The 18,601-nt window shown below is 34.0% G+C and overlaps 2 protein-coding genes across 6 annotated transcripts; one reads left to right on the forward strand and one right to left on the reverse strand.

Moving 5' to 3' along the window:
- Positions 1 to 4,977: 4,977 nt before the first annotated feature.
- Positions 4,978 to 12,744, forward strand: LOC112290545 (uncharacterized). Its single transcript, XM_024536906.3, has 21 exons — positions 4,978 to 5,233; positions 5,967 to 6,298; positions 6,554 to 6,726; positions 7,055 to 7,115; positions 7,319 to 7,458; positions 7,694 to 7,883; positions 8,173 to 8,234; positions 8,529 to 8,617; positions 8,831 to 8,903; positions 9,009 to 9,068; positions 9,255 to 9,407; positions 9,740 to 9,787; positions 9,956 to 10,011; positions 10,211 to 10,297; positions 10,528 to 10,693; positions 10,900 to 10,977; positions 11,215 to 11,351; positions 11,563 to 11,639; positions 11,855 to 11,924; positions 12,226 to 12,291; positions 12,521 to 12,744. Exons 1-21 carry the CDS (start codon positions 5,174 to 5,176, stop codon positions 12,647 to 12,649), a joined length of 2,307 nt encoding a protein of 768 aa, XP_024392674.1. The 5' UTR covers positions 4,978 to 5,173; the 3' UTR covers positions 12,650 to 12,744.
- Positions 12,745 to 13,517: 773 nt separating this feature from the next.
- LOC112290546 (gibberellin receptor GID1C) lies at positions 13,518 to 16,224 on the reverse strand. 5 transcript variants are annotated; one of them, XM_024536908.2, is made up of 4 exons: positions 16,001 to 16,224; positions 15,036 to 15,442; positions 14,386 to 14,842; positions 13,518 to 14,051 (listed from the first exon to the last, which is right to left on the reverse strand). In XM_024536908.2, the coding sequence occupies exons 2-4, from the start codon at positions 15,440 to 15,442 to the stop codon at positions 13,902 to 13,904; spliced, it is 1,014 nt and encodes a 337-aa protein (XP_024392676.1). In that variant the 5' UTR covers positions 16,001 to 16,224; the 3' UTR covers positions 13,518 to 13,901. The 5 variants fall into 5 exon arrangements, with proteins under 5 accessions (XP_024392676.1, XP_024392678.1, XP_024392675.1 ...); XM_024536910.3 differs by having other exon boundaries at positions 15,997 to 16,115; XM_024536907.2 differs by having other exon boundaries at positions 15,794 to 16,040.
- Between the last annotated feature and the right edge of the window lie 2,377 nt (positions 16,225 to 18,601).

Raw genomic sequence — 18,601 nt, forward strand, 5'->3', positions numbered from 1 at the left:
ATATATTTCTTATTAACTTTTTAAAATATAATTTGAAATTTTTAAACCTTTAAATTTTTATTCTAGTAAAAAAATAAAATAATAATAATTTTTTAATTTTTTAATTCTTTTTTATCAAAGTAGCATAAATCACATGTTTAAGTTACATTAGGCAAACTACAAATTCACATGATAAAAATCTTCCAATAACAAAAAATCCAATAACTATATATTTTTCTTTAGTAATCCACTTCTACCTAATCTAATGTATTGTATACTTTCATAGCTTAGAATTTGGTTTTTATCATGAAAATTCTATAGTTGTACATATATTAAAAATTAAATTAAAATAAAATAAAATCTATAAAAAAATCTTGTGAGTTGCAATTTTCCTACTTGTTTTTGCATTTTTAATGCTTTTCTAACTTTATAATCTTATTTTACAAAAAATCATGAATTAATTGTGTTGAATGTAAAAAAGTCATTTTCCCTTCAATTACTACTTCTTTACATTTTTTTGACTATTAAGAATGTTCTATATTGGTTGCTATGTCATATCCTAAATTAATTCCAACAATTCAAATTCTATGCATTATCTTTACTATTTTTTCTATTAAAATTTTCAGAACTATCTTTATATTTATAAAGTATATAAGAACATTATAACATCTTATATAAAAACTCAATTCTAAAACTTGAAATTAAATCTATTGTAGAATTGGTTAGAAATACATTCAATATATATTTTTATTTTACGAATTATTATTATTTTCTAATATTAAAAAAATAAAATAAAGAGGAATAATTATTCAATAATTACAAATTTTATAATACAATATATTATTTTATATTTAAATGATTTAAAGTCAAAAATTTATTAAATCAATCATTGTTTTTAAAGTAGATAACAATATGATAGTTAATTATATTTCTTATGGTTGTATTATATAAAGTTTGACATAAGAAAATCAAAAGAATTTAAATTAATAATTAATGATATTTTAGCATGTACATATATAGATGTGCAAAATATATATATATATATATATATATATATATACATGGCTCAAATTACAAGCAAACCTTAAGTTAATATATACACATTCCAAATTACAACACACCCAAAAAAATAAAGACCTATGATTGCTTGTTTTGTAGAAATTGATATCTACCACTACTACGCAAGTCTTGGTGTCATCCCTTGTGGTCGTCTTACTAGCCGATTAGCAAGTAGGATGAAGGAGTAGCATCCTTACCCAAGATTGATTTAACTTTGGCTTCTTAGTTCCAAAGCAAGTTCTTAACTTCTTCCTTGATTTCCTAATCTCCCAAGGTCTTACATGTCATTTTTTCTTGCTCTAGCTTTTCATCTTTATTCATCTACACTAGCTCATTGCAAATGAATGCATTCATTCTTGTATTCTTTTAGAGCTTTGGTGATTGTTGCTTGGACATCAATGCAATTTTTCATCTTCAATCTTGTCCAATCCCATTTTTTAATTTAAATAGGTTTTTTGCAAGTTCAAATTGAATAAGGAAATAAATAAACTATTGTCACTTATAATACTTAGTTACCAATGTTTTAGCAAAGTTTCTTGTCTTCTTCTTTTTTCTTTTTTCTATCCCATGTCAAACTTTCAATGTCTTTTCAAATGACATTGTTGCTTACAATTCTAATTGTGAACCAACAATCCTTAGGGTTTGCTATGAATTCTCAAAACTCTTATGGTTCCAAATACATGTAAGTCTTTTGTATTAAGGCTTTGTAATATATTCAATAATTCTGAAGACTCTAATTTGCAATAGATAACAAAGGAAAGAAATCAATCAACCTCATCAACTAAGACTCTCTTCTAGAAGAGCATTAAGATCATTTTTTCCTTACGGCAAATACAATCTCTCTATGGTCAATATCAAGGTACCAGCCTAAACATAAGTATACAAATATTTTTCATTTATTACAAAGGGGGTATAAGAACTTGATAGAAGACAAGTACATTGCATCCTCTTTCTTGTTTTAGATGCTTTACAATAATATCTCTATGTTATTCTCACAACAATGATAAAACAATAATAAACAATGGGATTGCACAAGTTTGTCATAGTCAGAAATGTAGTGGCTAATAGGTGGAATGACAACATGGATGTTGAGTGGACTCATGCTTGAAAAAAAATGAAATGTGGGACTAAAAGTTGCAATGGAACTAGAGATACAAAGTTTAAATCAAACCCAAGCAAAGGTGTTGTCTTTTTATCCTGTCCATTTATTGGCTAGCAAGATTGCTACATGGGTTGACAACAAGACCCCATCAAAAATGGCAAGTGTCAATTTCCATAAATCAACAACCAATTTGAGTTTTATTATCATTTATTATTATTTATTATCATTTATTATTATTATTTATTATTATTTTAGATGTATGAAATAAATTTGAAATCTGCTTATAACTTGAACATATATGTATATATATATATATATATATATATACTTCTTTGAGAATATAAAAAATTTACAAATTAAAGTCATATATATATATATATATATATATATATTGAAAGAATATACCAAGAGGTGATTTAATTATTAATAAAATTTCTATAATAACCAACTCTTGAAAACATATAAATTAGTGAAGTATATATGCTTATTTAAAAAAATCTTAAAATTTGATAAATCATGAATAATATCAATAGATAGATATTTTTGTCTTACTATCTTTATATAAAATTTTATTTTTAAATATTTATTAGAAATATAAGATCAAAATTGATTTGAAATACAAAAATGTTGTATTTTTTTTTCTAGGAGTTTCAAAATAGCAAAAAGAAAAAATTAATCACCAAATAATACATGATAATAAGAAAATGATAGTCTAATAAAATGCAACTTGTAAAATTCTTAAATGAACACATTATTTTTTTAAAATGTGATTGAGTAACAGATTTTATGTAAAACATAAAAAGTGTTATTTTGAATAAATGATACTTTTAAAGAATCAAAAGAATTTTCTTTCTTTTAAATTTTAATTAACTATAAATGATATTAAATTAATTAAAATCTACATATTACATTAATAACTATAGAAATCATTTATGTAATTAAATTAAAAGGTTTGAAATACATGTAAGTTATAAAAAGTATACATCATTTTATTGTTGGTGAAAGAGAAGAAAAAATGAAAAATCAAAAAGAAAAAAATTAAATAAAACTAACATTGAGCAACAAAGTAAGTAATAAACAAAACTATAAAAATTAACATTATATATATATATATATATATATATATATAAGTTTGTAATTTTTATAAGTTGAATCTTTTTATAATTTTTAAATGCAATGTGATTTTGAAATATTAAACTAAAATATCTATATGTCTTACTCACAATAAATTCTATTAAAAAGTTCTAATAAAAAAAGATCTTGCACTCTGACCACAACCAAAATTCTATCTAGGATTAGTAGCTAAGTTCTAAGAATCTTGTACAATAAACCATACAGTAACTTTAGATATTTTCGAATTAAGTTAAGAATTGTTAATTGGCATGTTTTAGAGGAATGTCAATATTATACTATGTAACATTTTAAAATTGATTCATGATTTTTGGCAAATTTTTAATATTATGAAATTAATAAAAAGAAAAAAAAAAATCTTTAGATCCTCTGTGGAATGTTCTAAGTTTTATTTAAAGGAGTTTTAACTCCTCATATTAATTGCATAGGATTTGTGTCTCCATTTTAAAATGTAGGTTAAAATTTATATACCATATTACTATTAGGCAGCACCCCTCGTATTTAGAATCAAAGTATAATAGAACGTTAGCTAACAATTAGTTACTATTTAAACACATTATTGTTTTGTAAATCTCAACATTCTAAAAAGAAAATCAAATTTCCAATATTGATATTGTAATTGTTGTGATTTTTTTAATAAAGTTCAATTTCTTTATCATATATATATTTTTAATTACAGGAATCAATTAATATCTTAAGAATACTATTCTAAAACTCATCTTACTAATAGAGTAAGGATATATTTACAAAATTAAAATATTTTAGCTATTAATTCTTGAAAATAATAAACTAGTTTTAAATAAAGTGGTTTTTATATTTCTAATAAACATAATATTAATTTTTATGTATAAATTAGCTAGAAAAAAATTCTATATATATATATATATATATATATATATATATATTATCTTTAAAATATATTATATTATATTAATCAAATATATTTGCAAAAGAAGGTTGAATACAATATTTTTTTAGATTAAGTATTTATATGTACAATATATTAAATGCATCCTATAAGGGTATATTATTTAATAATATATTATAAAAATATAAATCATAAAGATTATAAATATTTTTTGGTTACTAAATTAAATTTTTAAAGTTTTAAATTACTTAATTTTGGTTGAATTCTAAAATTTAAATTTAAAATCACTTTTAATTATATAAGTCTCAAAAGTTAATAGTTTTTTATGTAAGAAATAAGTTGTATTGTATACTTGTACTAAATAGCTCAAGTTGATATTGTAAAAATACCAATATATTAATATATTCATAATAAAACATTTTGATATATAAAAACTAAAATGAAATCATTACAAAATACCCTAAAACAAGACTAGCGAAAGACTATCTATTAATTTTAAAAGAACTTAAGAACATTTTGTACATTATATGAGAAAATAATATACATTAATCTATATACATCTTAATAAATTTTTACATACATAGATGCATATATGAACATGTATTAGAAAAAATACAATCATCACAAAAAAAATGTATTAAACATAAACAAATGAAACAATTTTTGTGTGGCTTTGAGGAAGTTTTGACCTCGAGTCACGCCGCATTCAATGAGAACGAACGTCGTCCATCGGAAGTCGTCTATAAGAAGAAATCCATTCATTCATATAAATCATCCATCCAACAATGAATTGGAGCCTTAATACCTTGGTCTCGCTTTCCCCAGCGAGGCAGTCAGTCAGTGCTCGGGGATCGTGAGTGTGTCTGCCATTGCTCGCAACCGCGACTTCGATTTCCGCCCGAGAAGTTCTCAAATCACACTCTGCTCGCCTTCTACTCCAATTGGACCTTCTTCTCTCTCAATTCCGTTAGGTTTTGACCCATTTCGGAACCAAATTGGATCACTGGGCCTGGTAATAGTGGTGGGTCTGAGCTATGGGGGAAGAGTCGCCGCAGTACACGCTTCGATGCCAACTCTTTGGACACGAGGAAGATGTAAGCCTTCTTTTCTTTTCTTTCTATTTCGTGCATCGATCTGTAGCGCCTGGGTCCTGTCGATTGACTACAGTTTGTTTCGATGCCGAAGAAATTGTGTTTTCGATGTCCGTTGGTGTTGTTCCTTCGTTTTAACCTTCATGAATCCAGGGTTTGCGTGTACTTTCATTATTAACAGGGATTTTGAAGCGGAGAATTAGGGTTAGGTTTTATTGTTTGGGAATTGTTTGATCGTATTGGTACGAATTGAATGGATATATTGAATAGCTTATTTTAAAGTGATATTGGTTGAACTTTGGTTTAGAAGATTGGCCTCAATATTTTACTGCTTCGAGAAAGAGCAATTATTACGCGCTGATTAAGAGTTCCTACCGGCGCAGAGTGCGTTGCCGCTTACATTTTGAAGAAAAGTAGGATTCGTGTTGAGTCAGGGGACTTCGTAAATCAAGTGTCGTAACGTGTTTTTCATTGAAATTGGGTCAAATAGAATGGGTTTTATCATTTAGGCGGGGGCGTCTCAAGTAATAACAAAGCCGATTCAGCTGACGATGACAGTAATTTGTTAGGATATGAAATATATTCGAACCTATCGTACAAGAACACTACCATGGAGATTTGCTGATTGCACAGTCTCATGGTTTCTTTTTTGGACTCTCTATGGGCTTCTGAAGTCCTAACATCTAAATTCGAAATTGCTGTGAAGCTCACACTTTTTATTGCTCTTTGTCACCAGGTACGAGGTCTGAGCGTGTCCCACGATGGAGTGATTGCAACAGGCTCTCGAGATAAATCTGTTCGAGTTTGGAATTCTAATCAAGGCGAGAGGGAGTATATCTTGGACAAGACGCTAGTTGGGCATACAAACTTCGTGGGTACTGTAGCCTGGATTCCACCTAATGAATTTCTACCCGGTGGGGGGCTGGTGTCTGGAGGAATGGACACTCGTGTTTTAGTCTGGGACCTTCAGCAAGCTTCTATCGCGAAGGATATGAAAGGACATAAACTACAAGTTAGCAATGTAGCTGTTGATCCCAATGGTGATATCTTGTCTGCATCTGTTGACAGGTATCGTAATTCTCAATGGCTGTTTTTGTCACAATTTGCGTTTTAAGCTTTATCACCAGAACCATTTTCTATTGCTCGTCACTTTTTGTTGTGCGTTTATTCCTCCAAGATCTTGCAGCCTATCCCGATGTTTTCTTTGCATCGACTTGAAGTAGCATGCGTAGCGTTTGTCCATGGATCTTCTATTGCATATATGATGTTTCGTATTTTCTCAACTCACTTACGTACATTATTTGGAACTTGACATGATTGCAGCACAGTACGTAGGTGGCGAGATGGGCAGGTAGTCGAGGTTTTGCAAGGCCATGATGGGCCTGTTCAAGCGGTGCTTCCATTATCCAACGGTGAAGTTGTGACTGGATCGAGTGATACAACCATGAAGTTATGGCGAGGTTCAACTTGTATCAGCACAATCCGTGGCCATACAGGTTGGGCTCTACTTGTAATTCAGGTTTTTACAGTGTAATATGGGAACCAAAGAAGGGAACGGTACCATGCTTTGGATCTTTAGAGTACCCCCTTCTCAAAAGCTTAGTGGTCATCACTTGACGCTAATTTAGAGACTGTGATGTCGAAAAGTAAAACTGGCTTGACCAATTGCTTGGGTACTCGAAGTAAGGGAGTGGGTTTTTTGAGTTCGTTGGACGGGAAGGTGTAAAATTGGGTCTAATATTTAGCAACAGTTGTTCGCTAGATTAATGAGTAATATGAAAGACCTGAGATTTTGCTATTTTGAGCTTGGATGTTCTGCTGCAGATACTGTGCGCGGCCTTGCAATGATGCCCAATGTAGGAATACTCTCTGCTTCTCATGATGGGTGAGCCTTATCTCATGACGTTTTTCCAATTGCTGATGGCCTTGTTTTGGGGGAACGTTACAGTTATACAGTAATTTAGTGTTGGCTGAATACTAGAATCAGGTCAATATTATACTTAGAAATCAATCAATTTTTGTAAAATTTGAACACAGGTTAAAGCAAATTTAAATTGGCAGCTGACAATTGTGTGTCCATTGTTTCAGGTCATTGAGGTTATGGGCATTGAGTGGAGAGCAGCTGTTGGAGTTTGTGGGGCACACTGCCATTGTCTATTCTGTAGCTGCACACTCTTCAGGCGATATTGCGTCTGGTAGTGAAGATGGTTTTGCCAAAATTTGGAGAGGTGCCAACGTCTTCATTATATATTTGACTTTGCGTCAAGTTGTAGGAACTATCTAATCTTGAATGAAAATGAATCTTGTCATTTCTTTTTTTATGTTTCGTTTCTTCGACTCAATCACAATGCCTACTTGCTGTTTTATCAACTCGGTAATTAGTTGATGGTATGACGTTAGGTTCTTTGTTGATAAATCAAATAAAATAACATTCTTACATACTTTAGTCGATTTTGTTTGCAGGAGGCGTTTGCGTCCAGAGCATAGAGCACCCAGGCTGTGTTTGGGATGTGGCCTTCCTGCCGAATGGGGATTTAGTGACGGCATGCTCAGATGGTGTGGCCCGTGTGTGGACTCGCGAGAGAAAGTTCTTTGCCCCAACTGAAGAGATGGAAGCATACCTTTCTCTCATATCAACTCGCAAATCCGCAGCGTTGGTTCCTTCTCATCACCCACTGTCTTGCTTATTATTTACATGTTTTGATGCATTTGTTTTCATACTTGCAATCGCTTAGTACTTGTGTTTTTGAGTTCATAATTTGTCAAGCTTGATGCAGCTGGTGTTCCATTTCCGTAGATCTCTTCGTTAAAATCTTGTGGAATTAAATTTTCTCTTTTCATTTTGTTGGTATATTGAATGTGAGTGTGAATTGCATGTTTTTACTGTGGGGGACTAGTAAAAAACTTTACTTTTAATCTCAAACTTTTATTTAATGTTTCAGAAAGACAGTGGGTGGCGTGAAGGTCGATGACTTGCCTGGCATCGAAGCCCTGCAGGAACCTGGTAGGTGATTACTATCTTATAATTTTCTTCTGTAGATTTTGTCTTCAACGTGAAGAGTTGTCATAAAGTTGGAAGGTAAAAGGTACCTACCGTGATGTACTTTTTTATGCCTTATAGATGTTTTTGTTGAATTACGTAACTTGCATGTAGTTTTAGAGTTACTGTGTCATTATAAGTACCCGATACAACCTTTATTGTTCTAACGTTGTGCTCTACTTTCTTTCCTTTGACTAAATATCATTTTTAGCGAACCGACACTTTCTTAAGCTACATTGATGTTTTGGTGAATGACAGGAACCAAAAATGGTCAAACGCGGATTGTAAGGGAGGGTTCTAGTGGCGTTGCTTACTCCTGGAATCTGAACGAGTACAAATGGGAAAAGGTGCTTTATTGGAATGTGTAACTCATTTTGTTTGTGAGACATGCAGTCGAATTGTGAAATTAAGTTGCTTAAGTTCTGCTCAAGTTTCATGAACCGTTACACCACGTAGGAACCGACAAAATTGAATTGAAGGCTTTAGAATCATATTTAGAGTCTTTTGATTATGTATAGCAGGTTAGAGTCTGATTCTTACCTATGCAATACTTGTGGCAGATTGGAGAAGTGGTAGATGGGCCAGGAAACAGTGCTGATACTAAGACCCTTCACGGTGTTACTTACGATTATGGTACCTTGCTAAACTTGGTCCGCTTACTATGTTTTTTTCTTTCTCTGATGGATTTACTGTCTAAAACTTACATGCACATGGACTGATGAGTTGTGGTTGTTACAGTCTTTGATGTAGACATTGGAGACGGCTTGCCAACGCGAAAGTTACCTTACAATGTCGGGGGTAAGTTTGTCGCAGGTGACGGCTAGATTGCAGTGGATGGCTATTTGCTTACATCTTAGTTGCATATTAATTATTAATATTTTTATTTCAGATTTGGTTCTGTCGATATGAATTAATTCTATATTCTTGGATTCGATGCTCTTACTGAGGCCATCCTGTATGTCTGCTGATGGAAATGTCTTGTAGACAATCCCTACGATGTTGCGGATAAGTGGTTGGATGAAGAAGGGCTGTCACCTGGCTACAGGCAGCAAGTTGTTGACTTCATTCTCCAGAATACAGGCGGTGCTGCTGCCTCATCAAACTTTGACCCTAATTTTGTCGACCCATATACCGGAGGTAAGTTTTGTACAGACAGGAATATTTAAGTCTGACTTGGTCCATAGCGTTTCTGAAGAAATCAAACGTATGTGGTGGATTTTTAGCAGAGGTTTTATAGTTCTAAAGCATTTTACTTACTTTGAACACGATTTGCTCACAAGTGGCAATATAAATCTCGTTTGTGCGTAGGCTTGTACTGCGCAGTCTAAATTACATTGCATTCCTTAAAGTTGGAGGAACAATTTGAGTTATACTATCTGGGGTCTTATCTGATCTTTCAAATTAGACCATGGTAACCATTTGCAAGTAGTGATGCTACAGCTGATTTAATGTGGTCGTTGAATATACAGCCAATGCGTATGTACCTGGACAGCAAACCCGTCAACCCCAAGCTTCCAGTAAGCTGCCTCAACACGATAAATTACAAGCTTTGTGATGATTTGGCCAGATTTATTTCAGTTGTCTATTGGATGTCGGCTAGGATTTTTGTGAGGCACTTCTACTCGTAGTGATCCCGATAGTTCCTCAGAATTTAGAAGGGGGCTCTCATTTGCTGTGGCTGACAGGACCTGCGCCTGTTTCCTCTACACGCAGCACACCAACTTACAAGCATATTCCGATGGTTCGCATCTTCATTCTTATCTGCAATTCCCTTTGGTTAGAGCATTTCCTGGTTTGGGTGTCAATGTTAAGCTCTTTCTATGAAGTAACAAGTGGAATGTTTTGCGGTATATAGGAACTTTTTTCCTGTCAGTGAACAGTGTAGGTAATTTTACTACTCGATTGCGTATAATGACAACCTCAATTGTTACAACTTCCAGAAGGGAATGCTGTTCTTCGACACTGCTGCATTCGAAGGCATCATCAAGAAGTTAACTGAGTTCAATTCCACATTGGCAGCACATGAGGTACTTTCTGATGAGTCGTAGTTTATGTTTAAGTTAAAGCCAGTGTGTACCGCGTATGACATGCCAAATCGTACTCTATATATTTTCTGCAAGAATATATTTTTCCGAGTTGTTACAATTATTCAAGATGTAGGTCTCTATCGTGTGCTACTCGTGGTTATATGGCTGCATGTAATGCGTCTTGATAAAGTCACTGCATTCTTTTTGTACATCTTGATAATTGTGTGCAGGCGCATAGAGAGTTAGCTCTAAATCAAGCAGATTCAATGAGGATACAGGCTATGATTGCTACTCTTAAAGAAACGTCTCTTTATCATGCCTCCTCCTTTGCTGATGTTGACTTTAAACTACTTACAAGGATGGTATTACAATGGCCTATAGAAAACATTTTTCCAGGTATACGAATTCTAGCTGTTTTCACCTCATTGTGACTTGTCTGTAATCTATGAGAGTGCTTTTTTAGCATGCAAAAGATCCTTATCCACCTCGGTCAGAATTTGGTTCCCGAGTTCGTTGTAAGCGAGCTCATCAAAGCGCCATGTTTTCGAAGGTGGTTAATAACTGTGTTTTGGTTATTGCTTGGAATTTACGATTACTTGCAGTTTTGGATCTGATGCGAATGATGCTTCTGCATCCACAATGTGCTATTTTCTTTGCCAATGCGACGACTGCTGGAAATGGTATTTGTTTATTTATTTATTTTTATTCTTAATGCTGTCACTGAAGTTTTTTCTAGAATTGTTGATTTGCATGACCTTGAGAACTGAAAGATACTGTAGAAATGCTGTGGCATGGCTTATGAGATTAGCTCCACTTTTTGAATGTATGTTTCGGGATTTACATAAAAAATTGAGCTACTCATTGAATTTGAACACAACAAATTCGACAGATAATGCTGACAATAAAGAGTTCAACAGATGTTTTATTGGAGGCTCTACGACGGGCCACTGGCGAGCCAGTGTTAGTGCCAAATTTACTCACAAGCGCTCGTGTGGCCGTCAATGCATTCAAGCATTCTGTTCTGAGAAATTGGGTCGTCAAGAATAGGAGTGAGGTACCATATCTCAATGTCACATTGTGAAGTGTTTTTCCAATTTCTTAAGTAATTTTCGATGATTATTGTGGGTGTTAAGAACTATCTTTCTATCCCTGGGCTCATATAGATTTCCTAGGTTCTCTCAGTTCCAGGTATGTGTTGGATGTGAACCTTGCATTTCTCTCGCTGGAACTAACACAGTTTACTCGATCGTGGTGTAACTGTTCAGATTTTAGATCTTTTTTCTGGATGTTGCGCATCTATGAACAAGAATGTTCGCCTGGCTTATGCCACCTTGGTTATCAAGTACGTTACCGGTGAAGCGCTGTTATCGTGTTTTGAAATAAACTACTGCTGTATCAAATTTAGACCTGATTATATCACACATGGATCAGTATGCGTGTTATCACCACCTGGAAATAACTGATTTAAAATTAACTTAATCTGTTTGATTTTTCCTATGAGCTGTTTGTTTCCCATTTGCTTTGGTGAAATAATCTGATCTGGAATATGACTCGCAGTTACTCCGCGTTGTTGTTGGAAACAAATGATGAGGAAGGACAGATTCAAGTTCTGTCCGCTGCTGTAGAGGTAGTTATTGCTTTCTTAAACAGAACCCAACATGTCTTCGGTCTTTTTTCTGTTTTAGTTTGTTTGTTAGTTTTACTCGCTTTCTATATTGAATAACATCTGCTTGGAACTCCTCGTATTTTGGCACGACTTTTGCACGTGACCTTGAACCTTATCCACCGTATGTTTTGGTCCATTTTAACGTAAACAAGTTGCTTAAGAACCAAGATTTATTTCATGGCGGGACTAATGCTGGGTATGACGGGAATGCGCTGCATGCTTTTATTATATGTAAAAACTTTGCCCATTACTACATGTGCAGATGGCAGATTCTCAGGAAGCAGATGTTGAAGTGAGATTTAGGGCCCTCGTTGCTCTAGGAACTCTGGTATTTTTTCATTACCATCCTTGTTTTTATCAAAGTAGTTTTTCAAGAACACAAGTCATGCTAAACTCAGTTGAAGGTGGTCAGATATAACGATTGTCGAGCTTTTTTCGTCTCTTGCTGTTTCACATGAAACATCTGCTTTGGAATTGTTCAAGACAAATTTAGTTGCATAACTTTGTATTTTGTCTTACATAGTTATTGCCCTAATTTATCAATTTGGATGTTGCAGATTCATAGCAGTGGTGTAAAGAGTGTAGCTGTGGATTTAGATGCGAAGAGTTTAGCTGCAGCTGCGTGCAAATCATCTGTGCCTAAAATTGCTGAAGTTGGCAGAGATATTGACAATTTGCTGAAGTAGTATGTGCATCTTTTGTTTATTTGTGTTACTATTTTGTTCAAATCTTTGACACTTATTTCAGTGCGGTTGCACGAAGGCGGACATCACCTTTTACATGTGCCCTGGGACCCAAGGTTATGCTCGATGTGCTCCAAGATTGAGTTCTCATTTCGTGTATCGGACCTTCATAAGTTTCTGAAGAATTCTGAATTCAGGAAACGGTAGATAGTTCCACTTTCTTGTATATTTAAGTTTTTGGAATTGGAAACATCCTACCATATTGGGAGATAGAGAATGTGACAGTCAAGTTTTCAGAAGAATATTGTATCTAGATGTCCTTACTCAGATTAACCAATTCGTACAAATGGATAGCATGGGGTGTAACAGACATTGCCTTCCAGATTGATTTATGTGTTGACCTCTTGACTATGTAGGTTGGGTTTTTTCATAACTTTCCTGTTCTGAAATCTTTGTTACTGTTTCAATATTGTCGAGAGTTCTTGTCATAATTGTGTGAAGTACATGTACCACTTCGCAGGTTGAGAAGACTTGGTATTGAATCATCTAAAAGTGTGTAAAAGCCAGTAGATGTAATCGAATTCTGTTGTAGCTCCGCTGTTCTAGATTCGATCAACATTAGCATGGCTAAATCTCGAGCTTCATATATAGTACTATTTGGTCTTGGGATAACATACGAGCATTCATAATATTATGTAAAAATACTATTATTATTGTCCTTTTGTCGTTGTAGTTAAAATTACAGTTGAGGTTTCAGGGAACTGTTTTTGTTTTTAAATTAAGACCATAACTTGTGGGTAGAGAGTGATTCAGTACATGTGGCTATTGGACATCTCCAACATGAACTCATCTGGGCTTGAATACTACACAATTGGAACCATAATCCAAAGTATATTAAAATCATTTTCGTATGTTTCCCAAAATTACTACCCTCTTCCTGTGTCACAAGTTTGAAATCATCACTATAAAATAAATGACGGACGCTAGTGTTGAGAAAATCATTAATCTCTTGGTCCCACAATGAAGACACAATAGATAGGTTCCAGTAGGGGTATTCAACATTTTAACTTACTGCTGCGAAAACGGACCTGAATTCTGCTTGCAGGGATCATAATATTCGTAAAAATGTGGAGGAACACTGTAGTTTGTACCAAATTCTGAAGCTAAATGTCCGCCGTAGCTTCGTGTAGGATGCTTTCTTCATAGAAGCATAGAGAAGTGGGACTGGTGATAGGCTGTACCACTGAACAAATTCTTAATGGCTGTTGATGAATGCGGCGACATCAAGGAACATTTTGGGTCCCACCTTAGCCTGATTCAGGAGAGCGAATGTATGTATCCCTTCCTCATAGAAAATCGTTTGCACCTGCTTTCCAGCTTTCTGCAAACCCTCCGCAAATCGCATCTGCCGTAAACAGTCAATGAACAATCAGGACATAAAACAAAAACAAAACAAGAAGCTATGCTCGTGGCTCCTAGAAGCAGAGGAAATAAAGGATAAAAGTTCATATGACTTCTAAAATTTCAGGGATCAATTCTGCAGTTTCTCAACCTTACTAGACATTGAAGAATAATTACCCACAATGGCTAGATTAAGAAAGGGTCGGTTAGTTGTAGCATGTACTCATAACAATCATAGAGCTTCTACCATTCCTCAACTCGTCGCAAGTGAAGTTACAGGCAGAACTGATCTGGAGGCAGAGTTGGGTGGAGAAAAACAGTAAACTGAAATTGCTAACCTCCCAATCTTGTAAGATATCCAAACCGCCGACAATGTTAAGAAATGGGGGCAAGGAAACATCAGACAAGTCCGAGGAGTTGGGCCCGAAAATGTTGCAGGCTGGGTGGTCTCGATTGGAGCCTTTAGGCAAGTAAGACTTCCAGTACCAATCCAAGCTCTCCACAGAAACCAACGGAACGTTCTTGAGGCGAAGCTCAGCTGGTGTCCTCTCCTCCCCACCAAAGAAGCCCTGAATTATCACCACACCCTTAAGACTCACGCGACCCAAGTCCTTTCTGGCTGATTGCAGAGCCATGTGATAGGCTATGTTAGCGCCAGCACTGTCTCCACACAGAAATACCCGGGAGAAATCCACGTTTAGAGGAAGAGATGCGGTTGCTTTCTCCGATTGAAGCCACTCGAGGCCTTTGAACGAGTCATCGTATGCCGTGGGGAACTTAAATTCGGGTGCTCGCCTGCACAAGACGTTCAATCACTTCCGTCATTTATTGACTTGAAGCCAAAAAACAGAATTACAGTTCTCGATATTCACCAACTTATCCACTTCAAATATCATTTCCTGTGAAGTGATTAGATTTACTGAATTTTCTGTGAGGAAATCAGTATGAAGAGGCAGAGAAAAACACATCAGAAGATCCGAACGCTGACCTGTAATGTAGTGAAATCACAACTGATTTACAGCATTTAGCTAAGCGCCGACAAAATACATCGTACAAATAGAAATCGGGACACAAAATAGTAAACCCGCCTCCGTGGTAGTAATAAACGATTGGCATGGTCTTGTTGGACTCTATCTGGGTGTCGTTGGACGCCGATTTCGAAGGGGTCTCCACCGTCTCCTCAGTTGGGATAAATAGTCGAACCCAAACTCCAGCTTCGGGGTCAATTGTAACATCAACAGTGTGCACTCCTTTGATTGGTTTCGGATTAGCAGGAACCTTCCTCTCACATACATCCGCAAGCCAGCGGTTGATGGTGCCATCCTTTCGCCGAGCCAGGTCATTGGCTTTTACAACAACCTTGCACAGTAGACGCAATTGCATCATGGAAGCCATCTGCAAGTCATACAGCATCCCCAAGGTTAAAAATTCAAAATTTCAAACTGCTGCAGAAAAACAGAATTGCGAACACGGCCATGACCTCCAACTCTTCATCAATGCCATGCTTCATCAAAACCACATGGGGATAAGAAAGTGATTTAAGTTTTTGATAGAGGATGAAAGGTGATCTGAAGGGCTGAAGAATCCCAAAGCACAATGTGTACAAACGGAGTCCACAACTTCTCGACGGTAAGGAGTACAAACTCACGAAACCAAGATGCTGGAAAGCAAAAATGATGCTGCGACGCCTAAAGAGTTAAAGCAATACAAGCAATCAGCCTATAAGGTTCCACACGCTCTACTCACTCCACTTCGAAATGGTCGCCTCATGCAGAAAACAACTCACACTCTGTGTGCAACGCCAGCGAGTTGCACGACTCGATCATGAAACAAGAGCAGATTATCCAAGTCCTCATTCACATACACAAAACTGCAGTAGGAGCCAAAACCCACTCCGAAGAATATCATACAATCCTACGAGATGGACTCTCATGTGCACAGTAACTCACGCACCACCGCGGTACGAGACACCAATCGCGAAATTGTACCGACTAACCCCCGCGCACTCTCTGTCGTCGAATTGTTCGGTCATCACGCAAACTTCCTCTGCACTTCCTCTCAATTATAATGAATCATGCACCGCGACCCGCCGCAGGTGTGAATCCAGACCACCTACCAGTGACAATGCCTCAGGCCGGGCATTAATGAGCTTCGAGAGGAAGAATGTGCACCTCCGCTGTAAACATCAGTGGGGCCTCGCGGTACTCGATACTATTTACTTATTTCTCCCATAATATATATTATTATTTGGTGGTTCAAAAGATACATGTTAAGATAGAGCTAGGACAAATTTACAATTTGGTATTTATTAAAGTACTTGAAGATGGTTTTGTGAAACTTTTTGAAGGTTTACACATTTTTCTGAGAATTTATTTTTGAAAAGATCAAACTAAAGGTGATTAACTTATTATTATATTGTCCAAAAAGAACAATTGTAAGCTAGTTTTTTCCTGTAATATCCTTTTTTTCAATATGTTGTTTTTAGCACAGATACTAATGTGATATATTTATGATAATAAAATTTGATTTTTAAAATATTCTAACTGATTTGTGGTTCAATACATAAATAATATATGTATACAAAAACTAAAACTGGAAATTAACATTATTGGAATAAATACTATGGGAGAAATAAGTAAAACAAAATATAATGATGAGAAGAAAAACATGTAAATATAATTTTCATCAATTTTACAATAAATACATTTATTTATTGTATCCAAAAATAATAACAATATCTATTTTTCAGTTAAAGTAGATATTTTTAGTTAGAATAGCTCAATAAAATAACCTGCACAAGGTTGGAAACAGTTTTTAATAGTATGTATTTTAAAATAGATTGGTAATAAAAGTTCCAGCATACATAGTGGCTCTATCAATATTTTTTGGCATTGGCAAATGAGCTCATATAAAATTTTGATACTCCAAAGATTTTGTTCTGTTTTGAGGTGTTTTGTAACAACTTATTTCAGAGTCGTTTATGCCATTTATACTTAATAATATGATTTATAATACATATTATCATATATGAATTGCTACTGAAACCAATCCCACAATCATAATCAGGTGTTATTGTCCATTCTTTCTTATTTTAGTTTTCTACATTTACTTCAAATAATTAATTAATAACTTTTGATGTTCACTAATTGGCACGGTTTAACATACTCTATGAATTGTGTAGTTGTCAATACATAATAGCTACATTCAATATGGGTTTAGAATGTATTTTTCATTACGCTTGCTGGTATTTATAATCATCTGCTGCTTCAATTTAAAACACTCTAATTTTCAGATATGCTGCTGTTGTTGTTGTTGTTGTTGTTTTTCTTTTCTGATGATTCATTTTTTGGTACAGATTTAAAAACCCAAAGTGCATTCAAAATATATCAATATTTTATGACATAATTTTATCTCATGGCGTGTTATATAAAACCTGATGGTTGCTCAATCATGCATAAAAACTTTAAAAATTGAAATTCTTGAAATTTAATATATATTTTTGTAAATATTATTTGGATTTTTTTTTATTCTTCTAGTCTAGATATATAGGATACGTTTTTGAGAATGATATATATATATATATATATATATATATATATTTACATATCTTCAAATAACTAAACAAAATGAAACATAACAAAAAATAAAATAAAAACTAGTGGCAATTTTAATATATACATACATATTTATTTTTTTGTGAAGATTAGAAAAAAATTACAAAAAGCAATGTGAATCATAGACGATTCTGTGAAAGAAAAGTCTTGCTATGTTTGAAGTATTATTTAGAAAAAAAAAAAAAAAAAAGAAAAAAAAGAAGAAGAGATCTGTTAAAGAAAACGTTCTAGATGTTTAAACCTACTTTTTCCCTCTATTTTCATGCAATAATTTTTAAATTATAATAATGATAATAAAGATTAAAAAATAGTTTATTAAACAATGACGTGGATGTTAACCATACTATTGTTGACCTCATTTGTTCTTATTCTTATAATTATTCTAAGGAAGTTAAAAATCATGAGTTTGGAAGAAATCTACTGGTGTTCTACTAGACCACTAATATCATTTAATTAAAAATACTATTTCTTCTAGTTTTTCTGTCAAAATTATAGTGAGGGGCATCTCATGAAGAAAATAAGTTGGAGAAAGGTTTATGTATAATACATGGAGTCTAATTTCTTTTAATGGATTAGACTCAATTGACGTCCCTTTTTGACACTCTATAGTTTCTTAAAGTTGACAATCCAAAAGTGGTCAACATTGGTTGTTAGACTATTAAAACAAAGCAAAGAAAAATCTTTGAAGAATTCAATCAAAAAATAAAATAAAATCCCTTAAGGAGATTATTAAATAATCAAACTTTATAAAAAAAAGATAAAAGTAAAAAATCAATGAGAAGTTAATACTCTAATCCTCATTCTATTCTCTTCTCTTTCCCCTTCTTCAAGTGCTTGTATACAATCCTCAAACACTAATCCCTAATAATATTACCCCAATTAAGCTACCTTTACAATCAACATCTTCCACATATGCCCCCTTTTTTTTGTCACACCCAAA

Source organism: Physcomitrium patens, chromosome 13, assembly GCF_059467195.1.
Source record: "Physcomitrium patens ecotype Gransden chromosome 13, ASM5946719v1, whole genome shotgun sequence".
Classification (NCBI taxonomy): domain Eukaryota; kingdom Viridiplantae; phylum Streptophyta; class Bryopsida; order Funariales; family Funariaceae; genus Physcomitrium; species Physcomitrium patens.